Here is a 26090-nt window from a genome sequence, read left to right as displayed (position 1 = left end):
ATTACAACGAGTTTTCTCGTGACGTCCGTATGTACGTATGTATGTCGCATAACTCAAGAACTGTATGTCCTAGAAAGTTGAACTTTGGTACGTAGACTCCTAGTGGAGACTAGTTGTGCACCTCCCCCCCCCCTCCTTTTGGTTGCATTCGGGTGTTTCTAAAGGGGTCTTTTGCCCTTTTGGGGAGGAAATCATTGTTAATTTCGATGTAAACTCAAATGATGTTATAATTTGGCGGACACTTGGCGATATGTCGCCAGTCTTTTGGTCGCCAACTTGGCGGCAAATTTGACGATTTTTTTTTTTTTTTAATCTCGTTTCTTTCGCCACTGTTGGTGATATTTAGAGAGTAAACTATTGAATCATATTATTGCCAATAATGGGAAAATTACATTAAATTCGAGTAAAAGGAAGTCGTGTGATGTACACATCAGCTCGTTGTTTTTTTTTTTTTTTTAAAGATCTCCCCGATGACACCTCATTCCGGTATTTCATTTTTTTATTTGAATAATCTTTCGTTCAACTTTGAACAGTTCAAAGCACTTTATATTAGCGCCTGCGGGAAAAATTTAAGGCAAATATAAAATGCGAAGTTAAAGGCGGATTTTTTTTAAGAAAAACTTTGTTGGAAAAAGCTCTTGATGGGAGTATTTTTTACAAAAGATTTTTTTTTTTAAATTAGCCATTTTAAGGGCATTTTTTCGACAATCATTATTATTATTATTTTTTTTTTTTTTTAACATTAACGACAACACGAAAAATTATTTCATGTCACCAAAAATTGATAAAATGCAGTAGATTCCGAATACATTCTCATTTTTTGGTGACAAGAAATAAAAATGAAAGTTATTAATAAATATAGAAATACCATATCTCATAGACTTATCATTGACGAAAGTCAGAGATTAATATGCCTGAATCAAAATGAAATGAATTTAAAGCGCAAATGTTTTTACCAGGGTTGCAGAGCTGGAGGGAAAAGGAACCAATTCCGGACTATGACTCTTACCCTATCCCCTCGTTTGTGCATTAACTATCAAGCAAATACTCATTGCTGATGCTTGAATAATTTAATCCAGTGGTGAATAACCTTTTTTTACCTGCGGTCTACAACTCACATTAATCAGAATCTCGTGGACCAGAACAAATATCAAATTTATTTATATGATTTAAGTTTTTCTAGATAGCATGGGAAAACAAGGGAAACAAAAGACAATTACAAACTAAAATTGCTGTCTTTATTATTACATGCTTATTTTATTGCATCTGTGTTTCAGAAATCAATTTATGACTACTTGACTTCAAAATTAATAACACCGAAAGAAGATTATCAGCATGTTTGGAAGGTTTTAGAATATATTTTTCGTTTTTTAACACTGAATACAACGACGGGGCACATGGGTCAGCTTCAAAGGGCAGATTTGATCCGCGGGCTGAATGCTGAGCACCACTGATTTAATCAATGTTCCCAGTTCATCAGAACATTGGATGGACTATAAATGCGGGCAGTATTGAAAGACAATGGAGCACTATTTCCATTGCATCAGATAATGTTCAAAAACTAGTCTCCTGTGCATGCTCGAAAACTCGGTGTTCTTCGAAGAGATGTAGTACATGCAAGACGTAAAGTAAAGTTGCTCATGCACATAATTTTCCTCTAGTGACTGTAGCTGTATAAACTCTCAGGAGGAAAATAACTCTATACGCAAAAACAGGATAGATGAATTCAGTGATTCTGACGATGATACTTCAAAATAAATAGTTTGCTTCTTGAAAAAAACTTTTTTGATGTACATGCACAATAGTTTTAACGCACATGCGTAATATTTTAAATGTACATGTCTAATATTTTTTATGTATTTAAAATTTGTCTGCCCCTTGCTTGGCAGTTTCACTCCTTTTCATGTATCTGTAACTGTCTAAAAAAATTATGAGACACTATTTTTTTTTTTTTTTTTTTTTTGTGAACATTGCTTTTTTTTTTTCATCTGTCGACACTAAGGATTCAGAAAAATATCACTTTTTGTAGTCCCTGAAGTTGGCAAACGAAACCATGTTTTTAAGCATCTTTTATGCCTTCGTCCCACAGCCTAATGGCCAAGAAGAAATGATATCTCAGAAATTAATAAGCCATTTATATATGCTGGTCCACTAAATATTATAGGAATTGGACCATTCACGTTGGACTCAAAAACATATGCTATGATTTCTTTGATGTACAAAAAACTTAACTAACTCAAAAGTGACATTTTTGCACTGTTTCTTTTATAAATTGTAGGGTTATAACATCTTTTTTTATGTATCATTTTTAATTTTGAAAAATGTTCCAATTTGTGGGTCATAGTAAAATTTAATTTCTCAAGAACATATTGTCATATTAAAACTAAGAATGTAGCTACTTGCAGTTCAGAATGTAAATTTTTCATCACAATTACCCTGTATGATAAAACACTAAAATAAGTACCTATCATAGGCAGTCATCACAAATGCCCCTCAAAAAATCATTAATGCCCCAGTCCCGGGGCAAATGTGACTTTTTAGATCCTTTTTAAAAAAGTAACACATTTTTAACCATAATTCAAAAGTGCATCCACAAATAGCATATTATGTACATAAATATATAGTACATCACCTGACAGTTTTTATTTTAAGACTTTGCTGTAAATAGTTTTCCAGTAAAAAATAATTAAAGATCAACAATGGATTTTTCAGTCATAAATGCCCAACTACTGAAGTAACATTTTACAGAAAGAAAGCTTAGTTTTTTTTTTTTTTTTAATTCTAATGTGTAAGTTGCTGTATTGCTTTCAAAAAATGCCATTTTGCAACACGAAATCAGCTCTGTAAAAAAAGTTTCTGAGAAAAAGGAACATTCAGTTTCAAAAATACTATTTCGAGGTATTCAAATTTAAAGTGGAAAATCATACCTCATCAAAATAGGTTTACATTTTTTTAAAGCTTATTCTAATTTACTTCTAATATGAGCACGATCAAGAAGTTTGTATCATTATAAAGGTATTGAAATGGAGTTTCAAAATATATAAAAATAAAAATAATTAATTTTTGAAAGTATGTAGGGTATTGACTCCCCTTAAATGCTTCTTGTAGGTTTCTGAAGTTTATGTTCATGAGAAATTCGGCAGACATTCAATCGGAAACGACATTGCTTTACTGAAGCTGAAAAAGCCACTAAATATAAAAGACGCTGGTGGCTACATTAATGGCATTTGCTTGCCAAAGAACAGAGACGACCCAATGGGATTTGCCAGAGCAACAGGCTGGGGTGATACAACTCATGGTAAGTATAACAGTATGGACATCATAGTTAAACTATTTGGTGGGTTTTTTTCCCTCTTCTTTTCAATACTATACATGCAAAAATACGGATAAGTAATAATTGCGGATAATACGTTGATAAAGAACTCTTTATAAAGACTTTTGCTTATGCAACGTCAGCCAAAAAAATTGCATTAAATATAATTTATGTGAAAGGCAATATAAATTTTAAACAGCAGGAGGGGGATATAGTTTAGTTCCGGAGTTGGGATATGGTAACCTTTAGACCTTTTCTATGGTCAAAAACGGGAAAATTTCTGAGTTCTGGAGGCACGTCGTTACTCCGTGTCATAGCAGCTCTGATACATATGTCCCCCCCCCCCCCTTTTTTTTCAAATAGGGTATGATAGACAGACTAACATGATCATAGTTTAAGATAAAATTAATTATTAATACTATATCAAAGAATATCTTTACTGAGAATATGGTACTCAGGGAATACGGTAACTTAGTAAGGTACTCACTGAGAAATAAGTTAATTTTGGTGCTTGTATTTGTTTTATTTATTGTATTTTAAAAAATCATTACGTTTATAATCACAATTAAGCAGCTACTTATCCACATTTTGGAATTTTCCAGGCACTGCAGTGGGATGTTTGCCGGGTCTGATGCCAGGAAAAAAGGCAACTCCTTCAATTTTTGACAAAATTTAAAGTTGCCCAAAAAGCAGTGAGCTTCTACTCAGTGAAATTTCAAGTCATTGTCCATGGAAAGAGAAACCCAGTCACTTTTTTTTTAAACATCCCCCCCCCCCCTCCCCAAACCGTTTCATTTTTTTCATGCATGTCGTATAGTGGCAGACGAAATCGTCTCAGAATCAGCAGTAGGGTTGACGAGAAATGATGGCGAGAGAAATGATGTTTAGGAGCACAACAATGTATAAAAGGATAATTTTGTGTTTACTTACGTCAAAACTTCAATTGAAAAGTTGAATTCGAGTAATTAAATGCAACTTTGTATTTGGAAACGCTAAATTATTTTGGGATCCAACGAAAACTTCGAGCAAAAACACTTAGATTCGTAGTGCGGTTGTCATGAATAGAGCTATGACCTTGACAATGTTTATAGCGGAGGTTAGTTGGCCCTGAATTGAGTTGGGTTACTTTTGTAGTTGTTTTGCAAAAGTATTCCAGTTCAAATTCGTACCTATAACATATACCTTTAAATGAATAATCCCTTTAATAAAAAGAAGTAAACATTGTCAAGGTCATAGCTCAACTTACCACTGCCGTACTATATATCGAGTTAACTATACCAGTTTCTCCTTTAACCCTTCAGAAGTCGTCGTCCCCCTTCCCCCGTGAGCAAAATACTCACACCAAAAAAGAAAATAATATTTTGGTTTACTTTGTTTAACTAAATATTTATTGTTCGGCAAGTATTGTTATACTAGGAAATCGCACGTCAAAGTACGACGGGTGAAAATTGCTTCTACATTTGAACGAGACAATTGACTAGCTTGATGATATTTTGGTAGTTGAAATTTTAACCCTAACTCCAGTGGATGAACTCTAAACTCTAGTAAATAGTGTTAATTGTTGACAACTTTTTCGCTTCCTCACTCTCCTAAAATGACAATGTTAGCAGTAAAACAGTTAAGTTACCAGATCCAGTTCACCCTTGTCAAAATAAAGCATTTCCCTGCATGTCAAACACTGCCAAAAAATATTATCAAATTATAAATAACTTACTGAATATTTGGTTCTTCGACAATGAAATAATGCCGTCACGCACGCTATGGTGCGAGTTTCATTGTTGATGGTGACGTCAGAGCGTTATTCGATCAGTGATTTTGGCTATTATATATTTGAAGATTGTATAACATGTGATGTTTATGATGAATAGTGAACGAAATATTTTCAACTAAAAAATATGTTAAACGCTATTGGGGGAGTGGAAATTAGTAAAACTGTCACATGCGCGAGTTCTCCGGTCACTCATTTTGATACAAGTTCAGCAGGATTAAGCAATAAACATGGACTAGGACTGGGCAGTATCAGAATTTTAATACCGCGATATATTGCTCTCCAAATATCTATATTTTCGAGGCATCGATATATTCTTCGAAAGGTGTTGTGCAAAGGTTATAGTTCAGAGTATATTGTATCGAAAAACAACAAAAAACATTTCCAAATATAATAAATACAATTATTTCTCTAATTCAAAACTTTCCTGGAGAGGGGAGAGGAGGGAGTGCAAATGATATAGCTCAATGCATGACAAAAGTGCTTCGCAACGAAAAAGTTTTAAATAATGCATTCAATATTTTGTTTAAATCTTTCAATTTGAGCAGTCTCAATAATTTGAATGTACGTTGAACCAATCGTACTTCGAATTGACGTCTTAAATAGTTTATTTTTAGTCATTTAATAGGTCTTGCTTTAAGACTTTACTTCTTAGTCGAGTAACATTAAATAAAATACTAATAATAAATCTCTAAAGAATGCAGCTATAAATTTTAGAAACTGTCACGCCATACACCCATTAAGCACACAGAACAATTAAATATATGTTTAATTTATGTGTCACTAGCTACATTACCCGACGTCGCACGGTTTATCTCGAAAATAAAAGTTTCGTCTAATGACACTTGTTTAACAATCAGGTTCTAAAAAGAAGGAAAAAAGTAGCACTAACATTTCCCGTTAGTGTGTAGGAAGCACAATTTTATGACTCAAAATTTAAATTTAGACATTATTGGATTTTTTCGTAATCATTCTGGATTTTCTGGCGAAAACCCCCAAGGTGGTCCTCATACACCCCATTTTGATGCAAAAAACTTATGTGAATTCCCAAGCATCAAAGGACCACTGTGTCAAATTTGGCAAAGATCCGAAGAAAACTGTGGATTCGTAAAAGGAAATCCCTGGTGGGAAGGGGGTTCCGATTGCGAACGAATACTGCCCAATGTGAATTCTTGAGCATCAAAGGACCTCTCTGCCATATTTGGCAAAAGTCTGACGTAAACTGTGATTTTGCATTAACAAAATCGTTATTTGGTTAAATAAAATGTATAATACATTTAAAACTATTGTTTTTTAACGATGCACACATATTTTAATATTGATTTTTAAAATGCAATTATTTTTTCTTCAGCAGATCCAATCCAAAATCCATATTATTAGGTAAATCAATTATCTCATCAATGTCATTATGTCACAAGTAGTTTAACCGGAAAACGAATACGAAAATTTATTCACTTTTTCAATTCCGGTATTTGATGACGACTCAAACTGAAGTCAAAAAATACCAAACAAAAGAGGTCCAATGAACTAACGAAGTAACGTAAAATCGTGAGTATGCTCGGATTCGCTTTACTGTAATAATTACGGCTTCAAATTCATTAATGCGAAGAACTTACATAAAAACCCTATTTTCGCGCGTGCATCCCAGAAGTTCCGTCAACTCGTATGCGCCGCTCCTCTGGAGAAATTAGGAAGTTTCAGTTCCGTTCTATTCGGGGTTGCCAGCGAAGCGAGATTTCGTCAGATCGTTTCAATGGTGCCGTATGTTATGAAGGGCGTTAGTATTTTTCCTCTTAATTTTGGAAATAAAGTTATATTTATTCAGAACCGAAAAAGATGAGTTTCGCTCCCTCTAGTGAGTTAAATGTGCGACATAAATATTCTTATTAGAATTTTTTCGTTTTCATTTTTTAAAAGAAAAATAATTCTGGTCAGTATTTTTCCTTAATATTTTATTCAACACAATATCAATGGTTTATGTTTAATTTGAACTAAGAATCATGTTGATACCTCAACTGATTAATTTTTACTTTCTTCTATATCTAATATATAGAAGAAAGTATTGGATTCGTGCAAATTTTCGAATTTCGAATTTTGACGGATTCGAACGTTTTGAGGTGTGCTGAGTCCATTTCGACCATTTTTGGAAAATGTCTGTCTGTCTGTGTGTGTGTGTGTATGTATGTATGTGTGTGTGTGTGTGTGTGTGTATGTATGTGTGTCACGTCTGTGTGTGACCAGTTTTTTGTGGCCGCTCTACAACAAAAACTACCGCATGAAATCGAACGAAATTTAGTACACATATGTGCCCCTATGTGAACTTGTGCCCATTAGTTTTTGGCGCGAATTCCTCCAAGGGGGGTGGAGCAATGGGACGTTTTTCGAGTTACGCGTGCTTGCTATTCCTCAGGAAGTAACTGGCGGAATCAAACAAAATTTGGTCAATATGTTGGTATTAACAGGAACAGATGCTGATTCAATTTTGGTGTCAATAACTCAAACGGGGGTTGAGCTGTAGAACGTTTTTTGTCGTCAATTGTGACTGCTGTATCTCAAGAAATAATGAACCGAATGAAAGAAAAATTTATCGGCAAGTAGCCCTTAGTGGGTATAAGAACTGATTTTATTTTTGTGTCAACAGCTAAAAGGGGGGTAGCCCAATCACCCGTTCTTTTTTTCCATTTTGAGTGCCCTATCTCAAGAAGTAATACTACGTTCTGGTTGAAATTTGGAATATATGTGAATCCATATGTAAACAGGCTTTGGTTCTATTTTGACGCCGATCGCTCCAAGAGGTGTTGATTTTTTTTTTTTTTTTTTTTTTGCGAATAAAAATATTTTTATTAATGCAACAATAAGAAAGATAAATCGTAATAGATTGTCGTCTGCGTATTTCCCGTGATTTTAATTGTATGGAAATGATAGGAAATATTATCTCAATGATTTAAAATTTTGAACTGTTGCCATCTTATGTTTGTTAACAAATAAAATATTTGTAATTCATTCAAGCAAGGCTTTTAAAATAACTTTCAATTTTCGCTCTTTGCTTTGCTTTTGCAATAATTCAGACATTGGGATAGTCGTCAAGTTTTTGCATGTGTCATTTTGTTTTTGTTGGGAATATTGCTTCCTCGTCAAGCATGGGGAGGGATCAGAAAAAAAAAAAAAAAAAAAAAAGAAAAATATAGAAGAAAGTTTCGTGATGGCCACAACATACTAGTTAATTGTTGCATTAGAAATGCTGTCTTAACCAATACACTTCACGACAGGCCATATCAGCTTTGTCAGAAAGAGAGCGGGGGGGGGGGGGGGGGGACCTTGGAAGGACCCCGCTCTGAATGGTAGTTTTGGAAACTTTACAGGGGAAGGGAATCCGTAGCCCAATCTGACAAAGGGGCTCACATTGTGAATTTTTCCCTTTTACTATAATTAAAAATTAAATAACTGTTTAAAGAATGAAGAAAATATCTTAAAATTTCAAACACTCACCCATCACACAGAGCTATGAAAGATTATGTATTTTTAAGTCAGTATTTTAATTTCTCCGTAATTAAGTTCTGTATTTTCTTTTCAAACGATATATCGGAGGGATAGTGTAGAAAATGGACTGCAAATAATTTATGTACTAGTGATATTATGTTAGTAATCGTGTAAGGCCTTGGCCGTGTTTAACCTTTTATCTCTGCATTTGGAAACAGACAATTTTTCCTTATAAAATTGATGGAACAAAGATTTTAGTTCAGTTTTAGCAAGTTCATTATGTATGTCGTAAATATAGATGGTTTTTTACCTGCAAATGTTTTATTAATGTGTATTAAAGTACTGCGTTTAAATTGCACATGAGTTCTTGATTGAGTTTCAGGAATATCGATCCCGAGTAAGAGTTTTTTGATCGGTTTCCAACATCTGGCGTCCGTACGAAAGGACCATCTATATTGCGATACGAGTGAGTTATATAATTATTGAGCTTGTTAATATTTTGTAATGGAGAAAGTAAAAGCTTCTCGAAAACAATATAGGAGACTGTTTATGATTGCCAGCAATGACTTTTATAAAACTAAAGCGGAGTCATCTTCCGAAGATAAAATTTCGAAATTAAAAGTTATAGAAGATAAAGCGAAGCTAATGTTGGCGAGTGAATATGAATTTAGGGAACTTTTATTTGCTTCCCAAGAGACAGAGAAAATTATTGAAGAAGAAATCGATGCATCAGAGGGCTATATTGATAAGTGGAGGATTTTGGAAAATGAGTTAGGTGATCTCATTAATGAAAAAAATGCACATTCTGAGTTGTCTACTGATATCGGAGCTGCAAGTACTGTACATAATAATTTTTTGCACTACCCGAAAATTAATTTACCCACTTTTGATGGAAATATCAAGAACTGGTTGTGCTTCTGGGGACAATTCCAAAAAATTGACAAGGACGCTAATCTTGATAATCATGACAAATATGCATATTTAGCTCAAGCCATGGTGAAAGGTTCAGCCGCTGATGAACTGATTAAAAGTTTCCCCCCTAGCGGCGAAAACTATGAAAAGGCGGTAAAACAGCTACAATTACGTTACGGAAAAGAGGAGCTTCTCATCGAAGTTTATGTGCGGGATCTGCTATCTATTGTGTTATTAAAAAATAAGTCGCAAAATATTTCACTCCGACAACTGTACGATCAGTTAGAAACCAAACTGAGAGCTCTAGAGACTTTAGGAGTTACGAAAGATAAATATGCTGCAATGCTTTACCCTCTAGTGGAATCAGCTCTTCCGGATGAGACTTTAAAAGCATGGGAGCGCTTTAGAACTGCACATCGACGAGTGAAAGGGGATTCATCGGAAGAAAATATGACTAAAATAACTTCCACAAATGACCTAGATCGCCTTCTTGAGTTTCTGCAAGATGAAGTGGAAGGAGAAGAAAGAATTTTGATTGCCACCAGAGGTTTTGAGCCGTGTAAAAAGACAAATCATTTTAATAACCGCAAAGAAAGTAATGAAAAGAAATTTCAACCCAGAATGTCATCAGCAACAGAACTTTTGACATCGAATATAAATAAGAAATTATGCATATTTTGTTCTGAGGAACATAAATCTTGGAACTGCAAGAAGGCTGCTAATTTGACTTTGCAAGAAAGACAAGGTGCTGTTGAAAATAAACGTTGTTGTTTTCTATGTTTGAGAGATGGACATGGAGTGAAAACGTGCCATTCAAAAATGAAATGCCAACAGTGTGGAAAAAAACACCATTTATTTTTATGCCGAACTTTTTCACAGGAGCATAATTCTTCGACTCTTAAAAATAATGAAATGAAAGAACCAGTGATACAGCACGATGAGGCTCTGGCCAACTTGTCCAAATCTTCCAATGTTTTTTTGCAGACCTTGACCGTGTTGGTAAGAGGAGAAAATATTAGGCGTACAGCTCGTGCAGTTATCGACTCTGGATCTCAAAGATCATATATCCTCTATACAACCGCTGAAGAAATGAAATACAGTTCCAAACGTAGGGAATATCTACAACATGCATTGTTCGGTGGATCTAATACATCAACCTGCGGACATGATGTGTTCACGATATACTTGTCCAGCTGGACGGAAGAGTATAGTTGTCATTTTGAAGGGCTTGGACAAGCAGTGATTTGCAATACAACATTAGCTAGCAAGCGAGGGCCACATTTAAAAGAACTTAGAGACCATGGCATTCAGCTGGCAGAAGATAGGGAAGGTCCGATTGAAATTCTCATTGGTGCAGATATTGCGGGAAAGTTGATCACGGGGAACCACCTTCAACTAAAGAGTGGACTTACTGCAATCGAAACAAAATTGGGTTGGACAGTCATTGGTCGTTCAAATAATGAGAGTGCAAGTTTTTTAATTTCTTCAATGCTGACAACTAGTTCTTGCATTTCCGATTTGTGGACTCTTGACTCACTGGGCATCACCGATCCCGCAGAAAAGAAGACAGCGATTGAATTACAGGAGGCAGCTAAGCAACATTTCTTAGACACAGTTAAGATTGAGAATGATAGATTTTTAGTTAGTTTACCTTGGATTGAGGGTCATCTACCACTTCCTGATAATTTTGAGCTCTCTGAGAAAAGACTGCAGAAAATTGTGAAGAGTCTTAAATCCGAGGGACTGTTTGAGTCATACGAAAACGTGCTGAAAGAATGGTTAGCAGAAAATGTTATAGAAGAAGTACCAGAAGATGAAATTCAACGCTCAGCACATTATTTGCCTCATCGACCGGTTTTAAAGGAGAATAGCACAACCAAAATACGTCCCGTTTTTGATGCTTCGGCAAAACAAAAAGGTGCTCCAAGCCTCAATGACTGTTTAGAGAGTGGAATTAATCTAATTGAATTGATTCCAAACATTTTGTTTCGCTTTCGCTCGGAGAAAATCGGAGTTATATCGGACATTCGCAAGGCTTTTTTACAAATTTGTCTTTCCGATTCTGATAAAGATTTTTTGCGGTTTTTGTGGATTGGAGAAAACGGCCAACTAATTCGCTTTCGTCATTGTCGCTTAGTATTCGGTGTATCGAGCAGTCCTTTTTTACTTGGAATTGTGATTATGCATCATTTGCAAAGTGTTTTGAACCGTGGAGATGAGAAATATCCAGAGAATATGATTGAATTACTGATGAAAAGTTTTTATGTGGATAACTGCGTGACAAGTGTGTCAAGTGAACAAGAATTAAAGCTTTTCATTGAAGTTGCAACTAAGGCGATGGCTGAAAGAAAATTCGACCTAAGAGACTGGGAATACACAAATTCTACTAAAGAAATCACTCCCAGTACAAATGTATTGGGAATGCAGTGGGATAAAGATGCAGATACGTTAGGTATCAACATGAATAGTTTGAAAGAACTTTGTGTAGAAAAAGTTACGAAGAAAGTTATACTTTCTGCTGCTCATCGGATTTTCGATCCCATTGGTGCTACCTGCCCTGTAGCATTGTTCCCAAAACTGTTATTGCAGAAAACTTGGGAAATGAAGTTGAATTGGGAAGAGGAAGTTGACCCCGGAACTAAAGAAGAATTTTTGAAGTGGATTAGAAATATTTTCTATTTGGAAAAAGTTCAAATTCCCCGATATTTGAAAATTGGTGATGACAGCGAAAATTACTCTCTACATTTTTTTTGCGATGCGAGCATGTGTGCCTATGCAGCAGTAGCGTTTTTTCGCGTCGAAACGAGTGAATGTGTCAAGGTACAGTTGTTAAGCGCTAAATCAAGAGTATCCCCATCTGGAAAGAAAAAAACCACTATCGCTAGACTAGAATTGTTAGCAGCCACAATTGCTTCTCGCCTTGCTTCTACAATTATGTGTGAGATTCCCCATGAAGAAGTTTACTTTTGGACGGACTCTACTACTGTACTTTCTTGGATCAAAAGAGAAGAGGCGTGGGGAACCTTTGTTCAGAATCGTGTCTCCGAAATTAGAACTCTGACTTCCAAAGAGAATTGGCGACATGTACCCGGAGCTTTAAACCCGGCTGATCTTCCGAGCAGAGGCTGCTCTGCTAAGAAAATGATACAATCAAGATGGTGGGAGGGACCTGATTGGCTGTATTTATGTGCTGAGAAATGGCCTTCCGCAGAGTTTGTTGCGAATGAGGATGAAATCCTCAAGGAAAAGAAGAAAACTGTTGTGTCATCCACAATTACCTGTTTGACAGCTCAGAACAGCAATGTAAATGCTGGCTGGTACTATCAGTACTTTTCAAAGTACGAAAAAATTATACGTATGATAGGCTGGATATTGAGATTTGTGGGAAATTGCAGAAAAACAAAAGAACTAAGAAAACAAGGAAGTCTTGATGCAGAGGAATTTTCTGAAGCTGAGAAGAGAGTAGGGTCTGGTGGGGTAAAGTGGTCATAAAATCGTAGGTTTTCAACTTAGGTGGATAATAAATGCAACAAATTCTTTAAACAGTTCAACTTTTTTTGTTGTTATTTTACATTGCATTATTAAAGAACACGGTACATTGAATTTTAAGAAGAAAAATATTGATTTTCGTAGTTTTATAGAACTTTCGTTTCCCTATGTTTTTATGACCACTTTACCCCATGGGGTGGGGGAAAGTGGTCATAGCATGGGGTAAAGTGGTCATAGTTAAAAATAGTAGCAAAACCATTATAAAGAACCCTAATACTTGTATATTTCAGTTGTTTTTATAATTACAAGTATATTCACGAGTACATGCCTGTATACACGAATATATACGTGTCGTGTTATACACGAGTAAACACGTTCCTATATGAGTAGATACATGTATACATCAGATACATGCATGCACGTGCCTACTCAAGTATATACGAGTATATAAGCATGTATACTTGATTACCTACAGGAGTGTATACGTGTCTACATACGTGTCACATGTATATACGTGTCACGTATATGTACGTGTCACGTGTATATACGAGTAATTACGAGTATAAACGAACATCATATGCACGCATGTACTTGTATCTCGAGAAAATACGTGCATACTTGAGTATATATGTGTATAGTAGACGTATATACGCATATATAAGTGTACATGCATACATATACTGGTATACACGAGTTAATTCGTGGATACATCCAGTGCGTCTTTGTACGTGTCTACTCACGTATGTATAATATGGAAGCACGAGTATATACACATGTATACGTGTACACACGATTATATACCCGTATAGACGTATATACGTACATTAACGTGTATACACCAGTACATGTATGTATACACGAGAATATACGCTTATATACATGTCGGCCTACAGAGTGAATCTAAGCTCTTGGGCAAAAATCAAAGGGGTGTGAGAGGGGAGGATAAGAAGCAAAGAATCATAAGGAAGTTATAATCACTGACGGGCTACATGCACACAAAGCCAGGAGGCAAAGCAGGGCACAAATTTGTTGCACAAAGATGATTTTACCTAAAATTTTAGTTTCTAAGAAATATTTAGAGCAGTTGTTGAAAGCTACGGTCTGTAGTAGCTCTAATACACGCGTCGCATCAAAGGCGCAGCGGATGATGAAAGTTTTTTAAAAGTCTCGTTATTGCAACAGAGAGGGATCTGTGAATGCGACGCATGTATTACAGCTAAAGGCCGTAAATTTCATCAATCGCTTTAAAACTTTCTTAAGTCCTAAAATGTTGTGTAAAATTGTATTTGTGTAATATATATATATATATATATATATATATATATATATATATATATATATATATATATATATATATATATATATATATATATATATATATATATATATATATATATATATATAAATTTGACTTTTCTTGCATCCATCAATTTCTCACTTTGCGTGCATGTAGCGCGTCAGCATTGTGTTTGTGACCATATGTTCCTTATTAACTCTTACTTCTTCTCCTCTTCTCTAACACCTTTTATTAATTTACTCAAGAATGTAAACTCACACTGTATACTTTTACATCATATGCTTGTATGTAAGTGTCTACTCGAGTACGTATGCGTATATACGTGTCTAGCTGAGTATATAAGTGTTCTTATATATACGAGTATAAGCGAGCATATACGTGTATAGTAGAATGTATAGCTGTATGGATAAAAAATACTTGCAGATACCCATATATGTATTTATTGGCGCATTTATGTGAATACGTCTATGTACATGTCTACACGAGTATATATGCGTATATATACGCATATACTCGTATATTTAACCCCGTTTACTGTAAAAACAATACATATTGAGTAAAATTAATATTTAATTTGTATCTGCCTTATACCTAAAGCTTAAGTGACACTAGAAGAGCAATATTCGTTAAGCCTAATATTATGACCACTTTACCCCATCTTACTTAAATTGTTCTAAAAAATTATCTAAAATAGATTCCGCTAACTGCTTATGAGTAAGAGTTCTTGAGAAATGTAGGTAGCTTCCTGTACAGTCAATCTGTTCCTAATTCTAACAAACAAAATTTCCCAAGAATGTTAAAATAGGTGTTTAGATTTTAAAATTTTTCATGTTCACGCAAAATATTTTTTTTTACCAAATAAAATTTTGCCAGTTGTAAAATTTTGTACTCAAAATGTAGTTTCTAACTGCTTTACTCTAAAATAAAAGTTTCACATTCATTCGAACGTTTATTTCCAAGCTATAGCCATTTATTTGACGTATGACCACTTTACCCCATTGACCACTTTCCCCCACCAGACCCTAATAAAGATTATTCAAAGAGAAACATTCTTAGACGAGAAGGATGAAAAGCTGAAAACACTAAAGGTGTATAAAGATGAAGATGATATCATTAGATTAAACACAAAAATCATCTATCGAGAAGACAGTCATACCTTTACAAGACCTGTGATTCTCCCTTCGCAGCATCAGGTGGTGAAACTTTTAATATTTTCTTTTCATAAAAGGTATGGACATGTGGGAACGCAAATGTTACTTAATCTTCTGAGAGAACATTTCTGGATATTAAATGGAAGAAAGACTGTGAGATCAATCGTTTCAAAATGTGCTACGTGCAAGAGGCATTCTGAGAAAAGTTTAGATGCAGACGTAGCCCCCATAACCAAAGACCGTATACGAGATGCTGCCGTGTTTGAAGTAGTTGGGATAGACCTGGCCGGTCCATTATATTTGAAAGATGAAAAAAAGGTTTGGGTTTGTCTTTTTACCTGTGCGGTATATAGAGCCGTGCATTTTGAACTTGTGTCCGATATTTCGACTGATACCTTTTTGTTGGCTCTGCGTCGATTTGTGGCTAGAAGAGGGAGATGCACAGTAATCTATTGTGACAACGGCACCAATTTTGTCGGTGCATATAATTTGTTCAAAACCCTGGACTGGAATAGAATCATCGAGGACGGATCTGTTAATCGAATTCAGTGGAAATTCAATCCTCCAACCGCCTCCTGGTGGGGAGGTTGGTGGGAGCGTTTAGTTCGAGTTATGAAAAATGTATTGAAGAGAGTGATAGGTCGTGCTTGCTTGACGTATGAGGAAATGAGCACGGTTCTTTGCGACTGTGAGTCCACTATCAATTCAAGACCACTGACATACGTTTCGGAACAGGAGTCAGAGTTTGTTCCTCTGTCTCCATCACTATTCCTTCAAGATATAAAGGAAACTGGAATGCCAGATTGTGATGCTGCAGATCACAAACGCCTTAATAAAAGAATAAAATATCGACTTGCACTTCAGAAAGGTCTTAGGAAAAGATTCAGATCTGAATATTTAGGATCTTTAATTCAAAGACCTAAACAACAGAAACGGTCAGCAATATCTGTTGGAGATGTCGTTCTCATTGGCAGTGACAATCAAAAACGCATCAATTGGCCCCTGGGAAGGGTGATAGGAATTATTCCTGGAAAAGAAGGAATTACGAGACTCGTGAAACTTAAAACAGCCCGTGGAGAAATATTGAGGCCGATTCAACGGTTGTATCCACTTGAGATCACGAATGGAATAGCTGAGGATATTCAAGCTAAAGTGCAAAAAAGGCCAGTATTTTGTCCTGAAGTATCCCAAGGACGAACGGTGAGCCCTGCCGAGTCCATTCCACGCACTGTGAAAACTCGGTACGGAAGAGACATCAAAAAACCAGAAAGACTTGATTTGTAACATGTGTGTTGAGTTGAGAAGTCTCCTAACTCAAGGTGGGAGGATGTAGAAAATGGACTGCAAATAATTTATGTACTAGTGATATTATATTAGTAATCGTGTAAGGCCTTGGCCGTGTTTAACCTTTTATCTCTGCATTTGGAAACAGACAATTTTTCCTTATAAAATTGATGGAACAAAGATTTTAGTTCAGTTTTAGCAAGTTCATTATGTATGTCGTAAATATAGATGGTTTTTTACCTGCAAATGTTTTATTAATGTGTATTAAAGTACTGCGTTTAAATTGCACATGAGTTCTTGATTGAGTTTCAGGAATATCGATCCCGAGTAAGAGTTTTTTGATCGGTTTCCAACAGATAGAAATCTAAATATCGTTATCGTGGTAGTAGATACACTACCTGGCCATTCATCACCGGACACCCCTCCAAAAGTGTAGGAGCGTCCGTACACGTCATGCATACGTCAAATCACCTATAAAAGGTTGAGAACGGTGTGCCGAGACTCAGAACCGTTATTGTAGTTAAAATGAACAAACGGCGTGAGCTTCAAGCGGAGGAAAGGAGGAATGATTATTAGAGCCTATAGGTTTTGAGCATTCAGTCAGAGAGATTAGCGGGGAAATTCAGATACCTCGCGCTATCGTGGGTGATGTGATATCAAATGGAAGAGAGATGGAGTGATAATATGCCAACCCAGACCAAGTAAACCGACTAAATTGACGGATCGAGATCGTCGAAGCCTGATGCGTGTGGTGGTGGCAAATCGCATGGATTCGCTAGAAAAGGTGGCAGATCAGTTTTGATCTAGCACGTCGAATGAAGCAAGTGATCGTACAGTTCATCGGGAAATTGTAAAACTTCGTTTCCATGGACGAGCAACGGCTCACAAGTCACGTGATAATGCGAACCGTCGATTGGAGTGGCACAAAGAACGCCGTCACTGGACGCTAGATAAGTGGAAAACCATCCTCTGGAGAGATGAATCACGCTACCAGTTGTTGCAGTCTAACGGATGTGTGTGGGTGTGGTGAATGCCTGGTGAACAATATTTACAGGACTGTGTCGTGTCACGGTGAAATTTGGTGGAGGTAGGATAATGGTGTGGTCGTGTTTTTCGTGGTATGGGCTTGGTCTACTTGTTGCAGTGGATGGAATCAATGTATGGCGAGCGGTACCAAGCAGTTCTGCACTACCACGCGTTACCTACCTTGTGGCAATACTTTGAAAAGGGCCCTTTTCTCTTTAAACAGGACAATGCACCATGCCATTCCGCACGTGTTATTACTACCTCGTTCGCAGACATGGATGTGGAAAAACTTGATTGGCCTGCCCAGAGTCCAGACCTTAACCCCATCGAGCATGTCTGGGATGTGTTGGAGCGGCGGCTGAGAGCCAGGTCAACCTGGCCCCGAAAGAAGACTGAGCTCTACGCCATGTTTAAGGAGGAATGGAGCCAGACTCCTGTTGCAACATATCGTCACTTGGTGGAAAGTCTTCCTCAAAGAGTTGCAGCTGTCATTGCAGCAAATGGTGGCCCTACACGCTGTTGATGTTGTGTGAGCCCAATTTACGTGACTTGTATGAAGTGCCCAGTGACGAATGGCAAGGTAGTGTATATACCGATAAATGACGGTATATCGGTATATCGCCCAGCCCTAGATGGACGGATTCTTCTTGGCACATTGTAAGGCAGAGGTTTCAACTCTGTGGCTGCATGTGTGTATGGCTCGTTAGCGGCAACAGCTGACAAACTCGAAAAACTATGATTTCCGACTTCTAACCTGTTGCAAAAATCTCTAGAATGGTGTGGCAAGCAGCCAATGAAATCGTTGAAACAGAATAACGTAAAAAACTCGCGTTGAATTTTGTAATAGACGTTTGAATTTCAAGCAAAGATTGAAATCGATCAAATGTTACAGTTCGCAATAAATTAAAATAATACTTTAGCAACGCTGTTTTTAGCTCACTGTTTGTCTAAAATTATTTTTGACTCTATTTAACAAATGGTTTTAAATTTGCGGTAGACGTAAAATGATGGGAGATATTTTGAAACTTGAAATTTCGGCACAATAGCCGAAGTTAGGGCATCATACTGGTAACATCATCATCTCCAAAAAAAAAAAAAGAAGAAGAAGAAGAATGTTGCCAAGAATATATCGTTATTGTAAATATTGTAAATAAATTCAACACGTTAATTTATATTCTATTGAACCCAGATCCGATATACTATTATAATGATAAGGTATGAGGTGTACGAGCGAACACAGCTCGAAACGCGGTGCAATCCGAATGTATCAGCTTGCTGTTCCCTGAGGTTGGAGAGCGACAGCGAGCGAGCATTGGGCGGTAACCCCTTAGTAGGTAATACTATTAAAAGATATGTTATGTTGAATACAATTATCATGGAGGATTGGCATAATATTCATATATTTTTACTTTCTTTTATAGAAGAAAGTATTTCTTCTATAGAAGAAAGTATTGGTTTCGTGCAAATTTTTGAACTTTGACGGATTCGAACGTTTTGAGGTGTGCTGAGTCCATTTCGAACATTTTTGGAAAATGTCTGTGTGTGTGTGTCACGTACGTGTGTTACCAGTTTTTTTATGGCCGCTTTACAGCAAAACCTACCGCATGAAATCGAACGACATTTGGTTTTCATATGTGTCCCATTGTGAACTTGTGCTCATTGGTTTTTGGCACGAATTCCTCCATGGGTGGTTTAACAATGGCACGTTTCTTGAGTTATGCGTGCCTTCTATTCCCCTGGAAGTAACTGGCGGAATCAAACAAAATTTGGTAAATATATTGCCCCTAACAGGTACAGGTGCTGATTCAATTTTGGTGTCAATAGCTCAAACGGGGGTTGAACTATAGAACGTGTTATGTCGTCAATTGTGACTGATGTATCTCAAGAAATAATGAACGGAATCAAACAAAAACTAATCGACAACTAGCCCTTAGAGGGTATTAGAGCTGATTCTATTGTGGCGTCAACAGCTGAAAAGGGGACGGCGCAATCGAACGTTCTTTTTGTTTCACTGTAAGTGCCATATCTCAAGAAGTAATGCTACGTTCTGGATGAATTTTAGAATAAATGTGAATCCATATGCAAACAAGCGTTGGTTCAACTTTGGCGCAAACCACTCAGTGGGGGGGGGGGGCTTTTTTTTTGTAGGAATAAAAATTGTTTTATAATTCCAACAAAAAGAAAAATAAATCGCAATCGACTGTCGTCTGTGCATTTCGCGTGATTTTAATTATTGGAAAATGACCAGAAAATCGCGATGATTTAAATTTTTTTTAACTGTTGCCATCTTGTGTTTGTTAACAAATAAATGTTCGTAGTTATTTTAAGCAAGGCTTTTAAAACAATTTTCAATTTTCATTCTTTGCTTTGCTTTTGAGATAAATAGGGAATTCGCAACTCCAGAGCCCGAATATGCTACCTTGCAGTGATTAACAATACTAACGAAAAGGGTAAAACATTCCGTTCCACGTGTTTTCTTTGGGGTAAATGACAGTTTGTAGTGTAATGTAATTTCAGAGGGATAGAAAAGAAAGCTTCCCACAAACACGATGAAAAATTACTGTCGTTCATTAAGCTTCAAAGCAAGGTATAAGTTACGGCATTTGTTTGTTTTACCTATTTCATCCGCCATTAGACAGTGGCTGCAGCGCACCCTATAGTTTATTGGAGTTGCGAATTGGAATGGTCGTCAAGTTTTGGCGTGTGTAATTTTGTTTTTGTTGGGAATATTGCTTCCCCGTCAAGCATGGGGAGGGATCAGAATTATAAGAAAGATATAGAAGAAAGTTTCGTGATGGCCACTACAAACTAGTTATTTATGACGTTCGTTCATCAAACGGGGGAAATATTTTACACTAAGCAATTCTTTGCAAAATTTAGCTATCATTTTATACTTGCAAATAAAATTATGTTACCTACTCAAATGATGAAATACAAGCGATTTTACTTTTGATGGTTCAAAATTTAATTCAAGATCAAATTAATCCTCAACTTTAAGAATCAATTTGAATAGAAAACGTCAAAATGAAATTTAAAAAAAAAAAATTATGTTTAAAAAAAAAGTTATTTCTGAAACAGAAAAATTCCATATTTGCAGGTGGAGAAGGATCTGACATCTTAAAACAAGTGCTGCTTCCTATTGTTGATCGTGATACTTGTAACCAGATATATGGAAACTATATCGAACGATATCCTATATTATCACAAATGATCTGCGCAGGGCAACGAGGACGGGACACATGCCAGGTATGATTTTATTCTTTTTTTTTTAACCTTTTTTCTTATAACAACTTAAAAAAGGAAATCTGAAAAAAAAATGTAGCAAATAGATTCGCTTTTCCCGAAAGAGCTAGATAGAAATGAAAAAAATATTTTTTGGGAGGTTAGGTACCCCTGCCATAAGTGGGAAAAAGGGAGGAGGGGACTCAAAACGTGCCAAATGCCTTCAAAAATTATAGTCGGATATTGGGGGCCCACCGAGCATAAAGTCCGAAGGGAATTTAAAAAATGCACATGATAAACGCTTTTCATAGTTTTTTGACAAACAAATATCCCCCAAACCAGTAAATCTGCCATTGAATCTGACAGAAAGCCAAATGTTATTCCTTCTTGCTTCTTTCTAGGCGGATTCGGGAGGACCTCTTTTCCAGACCGATGACCACGGTGTGTCCACATTGATCGGAATCACTTCTTTTGGAACAGGATGCGGAGATAGCCATCCGGGAGTGTACACCAAAATCGCCGAATTCCGTGATTGGATGACGAAAATCATCATTACTTAGGTCGTTCATGATGAAATAGGAAAAGAAAAGAAATTACCAGTTCATTAATTGCATGTATTAAGGGATTCAATAAAGACAGATTTCGAATCCATTTGGTATTTTTTATTTATATCCTATGTATATAGCTACCCCATATATTTTTTGGTTAGAAGAGGATGTTTAAATTTCTCGAATGAATGTTTTAACTCTTAATACGTAAGATTAATTTTTATTCAGGGAAAGAATCTGTAAATAGTGTAAATAGTTTAGAGCAAATATTACAGAAGTGAGGAAAATAATCAACTTCGAAAAATATGTTAAAAGCAATTGATATTTTTCATAGTTACTTAGTTCTGGTTTTAATTTTTTTTTAATGAAAAGGAAAAAAGTTTTTTTATGAATGTATAAAAACGTAAATTAAAGTCGCTTTACATAGAACATTTATTTTGATTTGTCAGCTATGATTTATATTTCTTCCTCCAACGCAGGCGATATGATAAAAATTCTACTAAAATTTTAAAAATGCATTACATACAAAGTCTACGAGGGTGTATGAAAATTAGAATGGAGTGAAAAAGAATAATTATAAAAGAGTGTAATGTTTTAATTTTTCATCCGGAAATGAAACAGATAAGTCCTTGTTTTCCTTGAACAAAATTGTAGTGTATTGAAATCCAATATAATGTTGGATTGAGCATTGTTGTTGAGCAACAATATATTGTTGGATTGCGTGCAATTTAATGGACACTGGATAGTATTGTAAAAACTGGTTTTCAATTAAACAATTAATTCACAATACTTAAGACGCTCAATTTTAACTTCATAAAATAAAATTTTGAATGTGAATTTAAACATGTTTTTCAATTAATATTGACTCCCGTCTCTTATTTTGCATTAAAAATTAACAATCAGAATGAAACAACAATGTCTACCTGACCATAGTGCTATCGATCGGGGTGAACGCAGGGAGAAAGCCGTCTCGCAAAATATTTAGTTTCATATTGTAAAAGTAACGCAAATGTACTATCCATTTTTTAAAAAACATATTTCCCTTTGGTTATTCCCTTGCAACTACAAGAGGAGTTAGTTCCCTTAAACTCTTTTTCCAACTACAGCACTGCTTGACGAGACCTCCATCGTGTTTTTGGCACAAAAAAGATAAATTAGGCAGGAGCCATCGCTGGAAGGGTTAGTGAATGTACATCTCAAAATGTAGCTCTTTTCTTACTTTTCTCCGTTATATCCCAGCATTATTGGTTTCCTCAAGTGATATAATCTCACATTAGTTGAAAAAGAAAAGCACTGTAAAGAGATTTGAGCTGCTACTAGCACAAGCTCATTGTAAAACGGTTAGAAACTTTTTGATTCGTTATTATGACACTTCACAAAGCAAACCGACACATCAATTGACCATTCCACACGGTTAATTTCACAAAATCACATACTGACCACCTCAGACATCCCCCATACATATCAGATCGTTAGGCGTGGTGGCCTGATCAGAAAGACATTGGACTCGTAACTGCAAAGGTGCGCGCTTGATACCAACATGTCGAAGATTCTCCATGTTTGCTAATAAATAGTAGGGGAGCTCATGATGCTAAATGGAGATACTCAATCACAATCGTCGAGGGGACCTATTAGAATTTGTAGTTTAGGTTATAACAAGAAGAAAATATTATAATGTTCCCCTTTAGTAGTGGGGAAAGTGTTTACTGATTTATGAATATAAATGTAAAAAAAAAAGTAGTTACATGGACATACTGTCTGTTTTCTTTTGCCGAAACCTCTCGGAAATTCGCGCATGCGTCAGGTCTGCTCTGATTTTATCGAAATAGGGATTAAAACAAATCGTCCTGATCGAGATACCTGTAACCAGAAGTACGCAAAATATGAATCACATAAACCTATATTACCACATATGATCAGCGCAGGACAACGAGGACGGGACACGTGCCAGGTATGATTTTAGTCATTTGATTTTTATTTTTATTTATTTATTCATTTTTCATAACAACTTAAAAAATGAGACCTGAAAAGATGTAACAAATAGACCCGCGTTTCCCACAAGAACTGGACAGAAATGAAAAAAAAAAAATCACTTAGGGCAAACCCTCTTTCCATGTAAGGGTAAGTAAGATTTTCAAACTTCTCTCCCCCCCCCCCTTCTTACGTAAGATTTCATTTCATTTTTCAAAATAATTTAATGCTGTTAGAAAAGGATCAGTTACGCTATTACCATTATATTATTAGATAAAATATTAATCTTTGGTAGACCATTTATCAGTAGTTAAAAGTAAGTTTTTATAAATAATCTTAAACATAAATCAGTTAAACAATCGACAAACCAATAACACTTTTAAAAGAATTATGGATTAGTTTTTAATTAATGTCGAAGAAAATAAATTAAAGCAGTTAAAACGAGATCAATTCAGATTATCCAGACCAGCGTTTCTTTATTTCTTTGATTAGTGGAATCCTTTTTAATGCTCACTTTTTCGTGGAACCCCTGGTGTTTCAATAGTTTGCAGTGGCGTAGCCAGTATTCTGTTTCAGAGAATGTCCAGGTTCTTACCTCAAAAAGACTATCCCATTAACTATTTGTCATTAAATTGCTAATTGAATTCACATGACTATAGATCATTTTAATTATTGATGATTGCTAAAATTATGATTTCTTATAGTAAAATACCAGTACACTCCTATTTGTGATTCTGAGAAATGCTCAGAATTTTTAAAAGTGATGTATAATCTCCGAATTTATGCATGAGTTATATGATTAAAGTTTCTTATTAATTAGGAAAAGAAATACTGAAGTGCTTGCTTTACCTACAAAAGTGTTAATAATTCACTTAAATTTACGTTAAAAATGTTTTTAAACCTTAAAATTAATTTTACTATCCCAGATGGATGATATTGTCTTGTCTCGCCAATCGTTATCATACGATCGAGTCTAATATTTGGCGTTAAAGAGTGCAGCTTTAGCACCAGAAGAAATTTCGCTGAAAATTACATACCTTCGCATGAAATAATATTGGAGTCACTCGTTACGGCGCCCAGCCGTTTATGATAGAGATAAGTCTCCACCAGTTGAGAGAGTATTTTCTTTGATGAACAAAACATGGTCTGATGAAGGAATCGAAGGTTAAAGGCTTAATGACTTGGATGTAATATTGGATTGGATTGTATCGATTTTTACAATAAGATTAAATCTAAAAAGACTTTCTAAAAAAAAGTCATATCCAATGAAAAATACTTGTAAATATTGTAATTTTGTTTTCCTTATTTTAATTGCTTCTTCTTATTTAAGTTATTTGAAAATATTGTCTTGTAAAAAATTTAATGTTTGAATTTATATGCTTGAATCATTCATGATTACCTCTTCAGTTCATTTTTTAATAGCATTGAGAAAAAACTCTACTCTAAAATCCAGCCAACGGTATGTAATCTTTGAATATCTGCGACACTGTGATGGTGGGGAGGCATTCCAGTGTTCCGTTTTAGCATTTCAGAAATCTGGCAAGTCTACCCATAGGGTTTCGAAACCAGTAAATCAGCCACTTTATCTGTCAAAAAGTCAAATGTTATAAACTGTTTCACTTGTTGCTTTCTAGGCAGATTCGGCAGGACCTCTTTTCCAGACAGATGACCACGGTGTGTCCACATTGATCGGAATTACTTCTTTTGGAAGAGGATGCGGAGAGAATCATCCTGGAGTATACACTAAAATTGCTGAGTTCCGTGATTGGATGAAAAAAATCATCATTGACTAGGGCGTTCATGATGAAGTAGGATAATAAAAGAAATTTAGTTCATTCCTTGCATATATTAAGTGATTCAATAAAGACAGATTTCGAATTCATTTGCTATTTTTTTTATTTGTATCTTTACAGGTCAATTTTTTTTTTTCGTTAGATGAGGATATTAAAATGTTTCGAGTGAAAGTTGTAACTCTTAATACATAATATTAATTTTTATTGAAGAAAAAAACCTAAAAATAGTCTAGAGCAAACATTACCGAGGTGTAGATAATAATCAACTTCAAAAAATATGTTAAATGCCATTGAAATCTTTTCAAGTAACTCAGTTTTGAATGCAAACTTTTTTTTATTAAGAGGAAAGTGACTGGTTAGCAACGTAATTAAAGTTGCTTTAGTTAGAATCTTGATTGTGATTTGTCCAGCTTTGATTTATATCTTTTTGGTCCGAAACGCTGGTGATTTGATAAAAATTCTACTAAAATTTAAAAAATGCATTACATACGAAGTCTACTAGGATATATTAAAAACAGTCAGGAGAGAAAACGATTAATTATAAAAAAAATTGAATTTTTTAATTGTTCATGCAGAAATGAAAAAAATAAGTTCTTGCTTTCTTGAACAAAAATTGTAATACCTGTCCGAATGTATAAAAATCCAACACAATGTTAGGTTCGACTGGCTTGCAATTTAACGCATTCTGAGTAATATTGTAAAAATTTGGTTTTATTTAAACTTTTGAGTCAAAATACTTAAACGGCTCAATTTTAATTTCAGAGAAAAAACATTTTGGATGTGAAATTTAACATGTTTTTCGATTAATATCGCATATCATCTCTTTTGAAGCTCAA

The 26090-nt window shown here is 35.4% G+C and overlaps 1 protein-coding gene across 1 annotated transcript in view; it reads left to right on the top strand.

The window, feature by feature from the left end:
• The window catches only part of LOC129224815 (venom peptide isomerase heavy chain-like), a 39534-nt gene extending 17952 nt beyond the window's left edge, over positions 1 to 21582 (top strand). Inside the window, exons 5-7 of the mRNA XM_054859364.1 lie at positions 3109 to 3298; positions 20818 to 20966; positions 21344 to 21582. Of these exons, the coding sequence (XP_054715339.1) occupies positions 3109 to 3298; positions 20818 to 20966; positions 21344 to 21502 (498 nt within the window). The 3' untranslated portion in view covers positions 21503 to 21582. The remainder of the gene's footprint in view (positions 1 to 3108; positions 3299 to 20817; positions 20967 to 21343) is intronic.
• The last annotated feature ends 4508 nt before the right edge of the window (positions 21583 to 26090 follow it).

Source organism: Uloborus diversus, chromosome 6, assembly GCF_026930045.1.
Source record: "Uloborus diversus isolate 005 chromosome 6, Udiv.v.3.1, whole genome shotgun sequence".
Taxonomy (NCBI): domain Eukaryota; kingdom Metazoa; phylum Arthropoda; class Arachnida; order Araneae; family Uloboridae; genus Uloborus; species Uloborus diversus.
The sequence above is the reverse complement of the archived record's forward strand: the minus strand, read 5'-3'. Positions and strand labels throughout refer to the sequence as shown.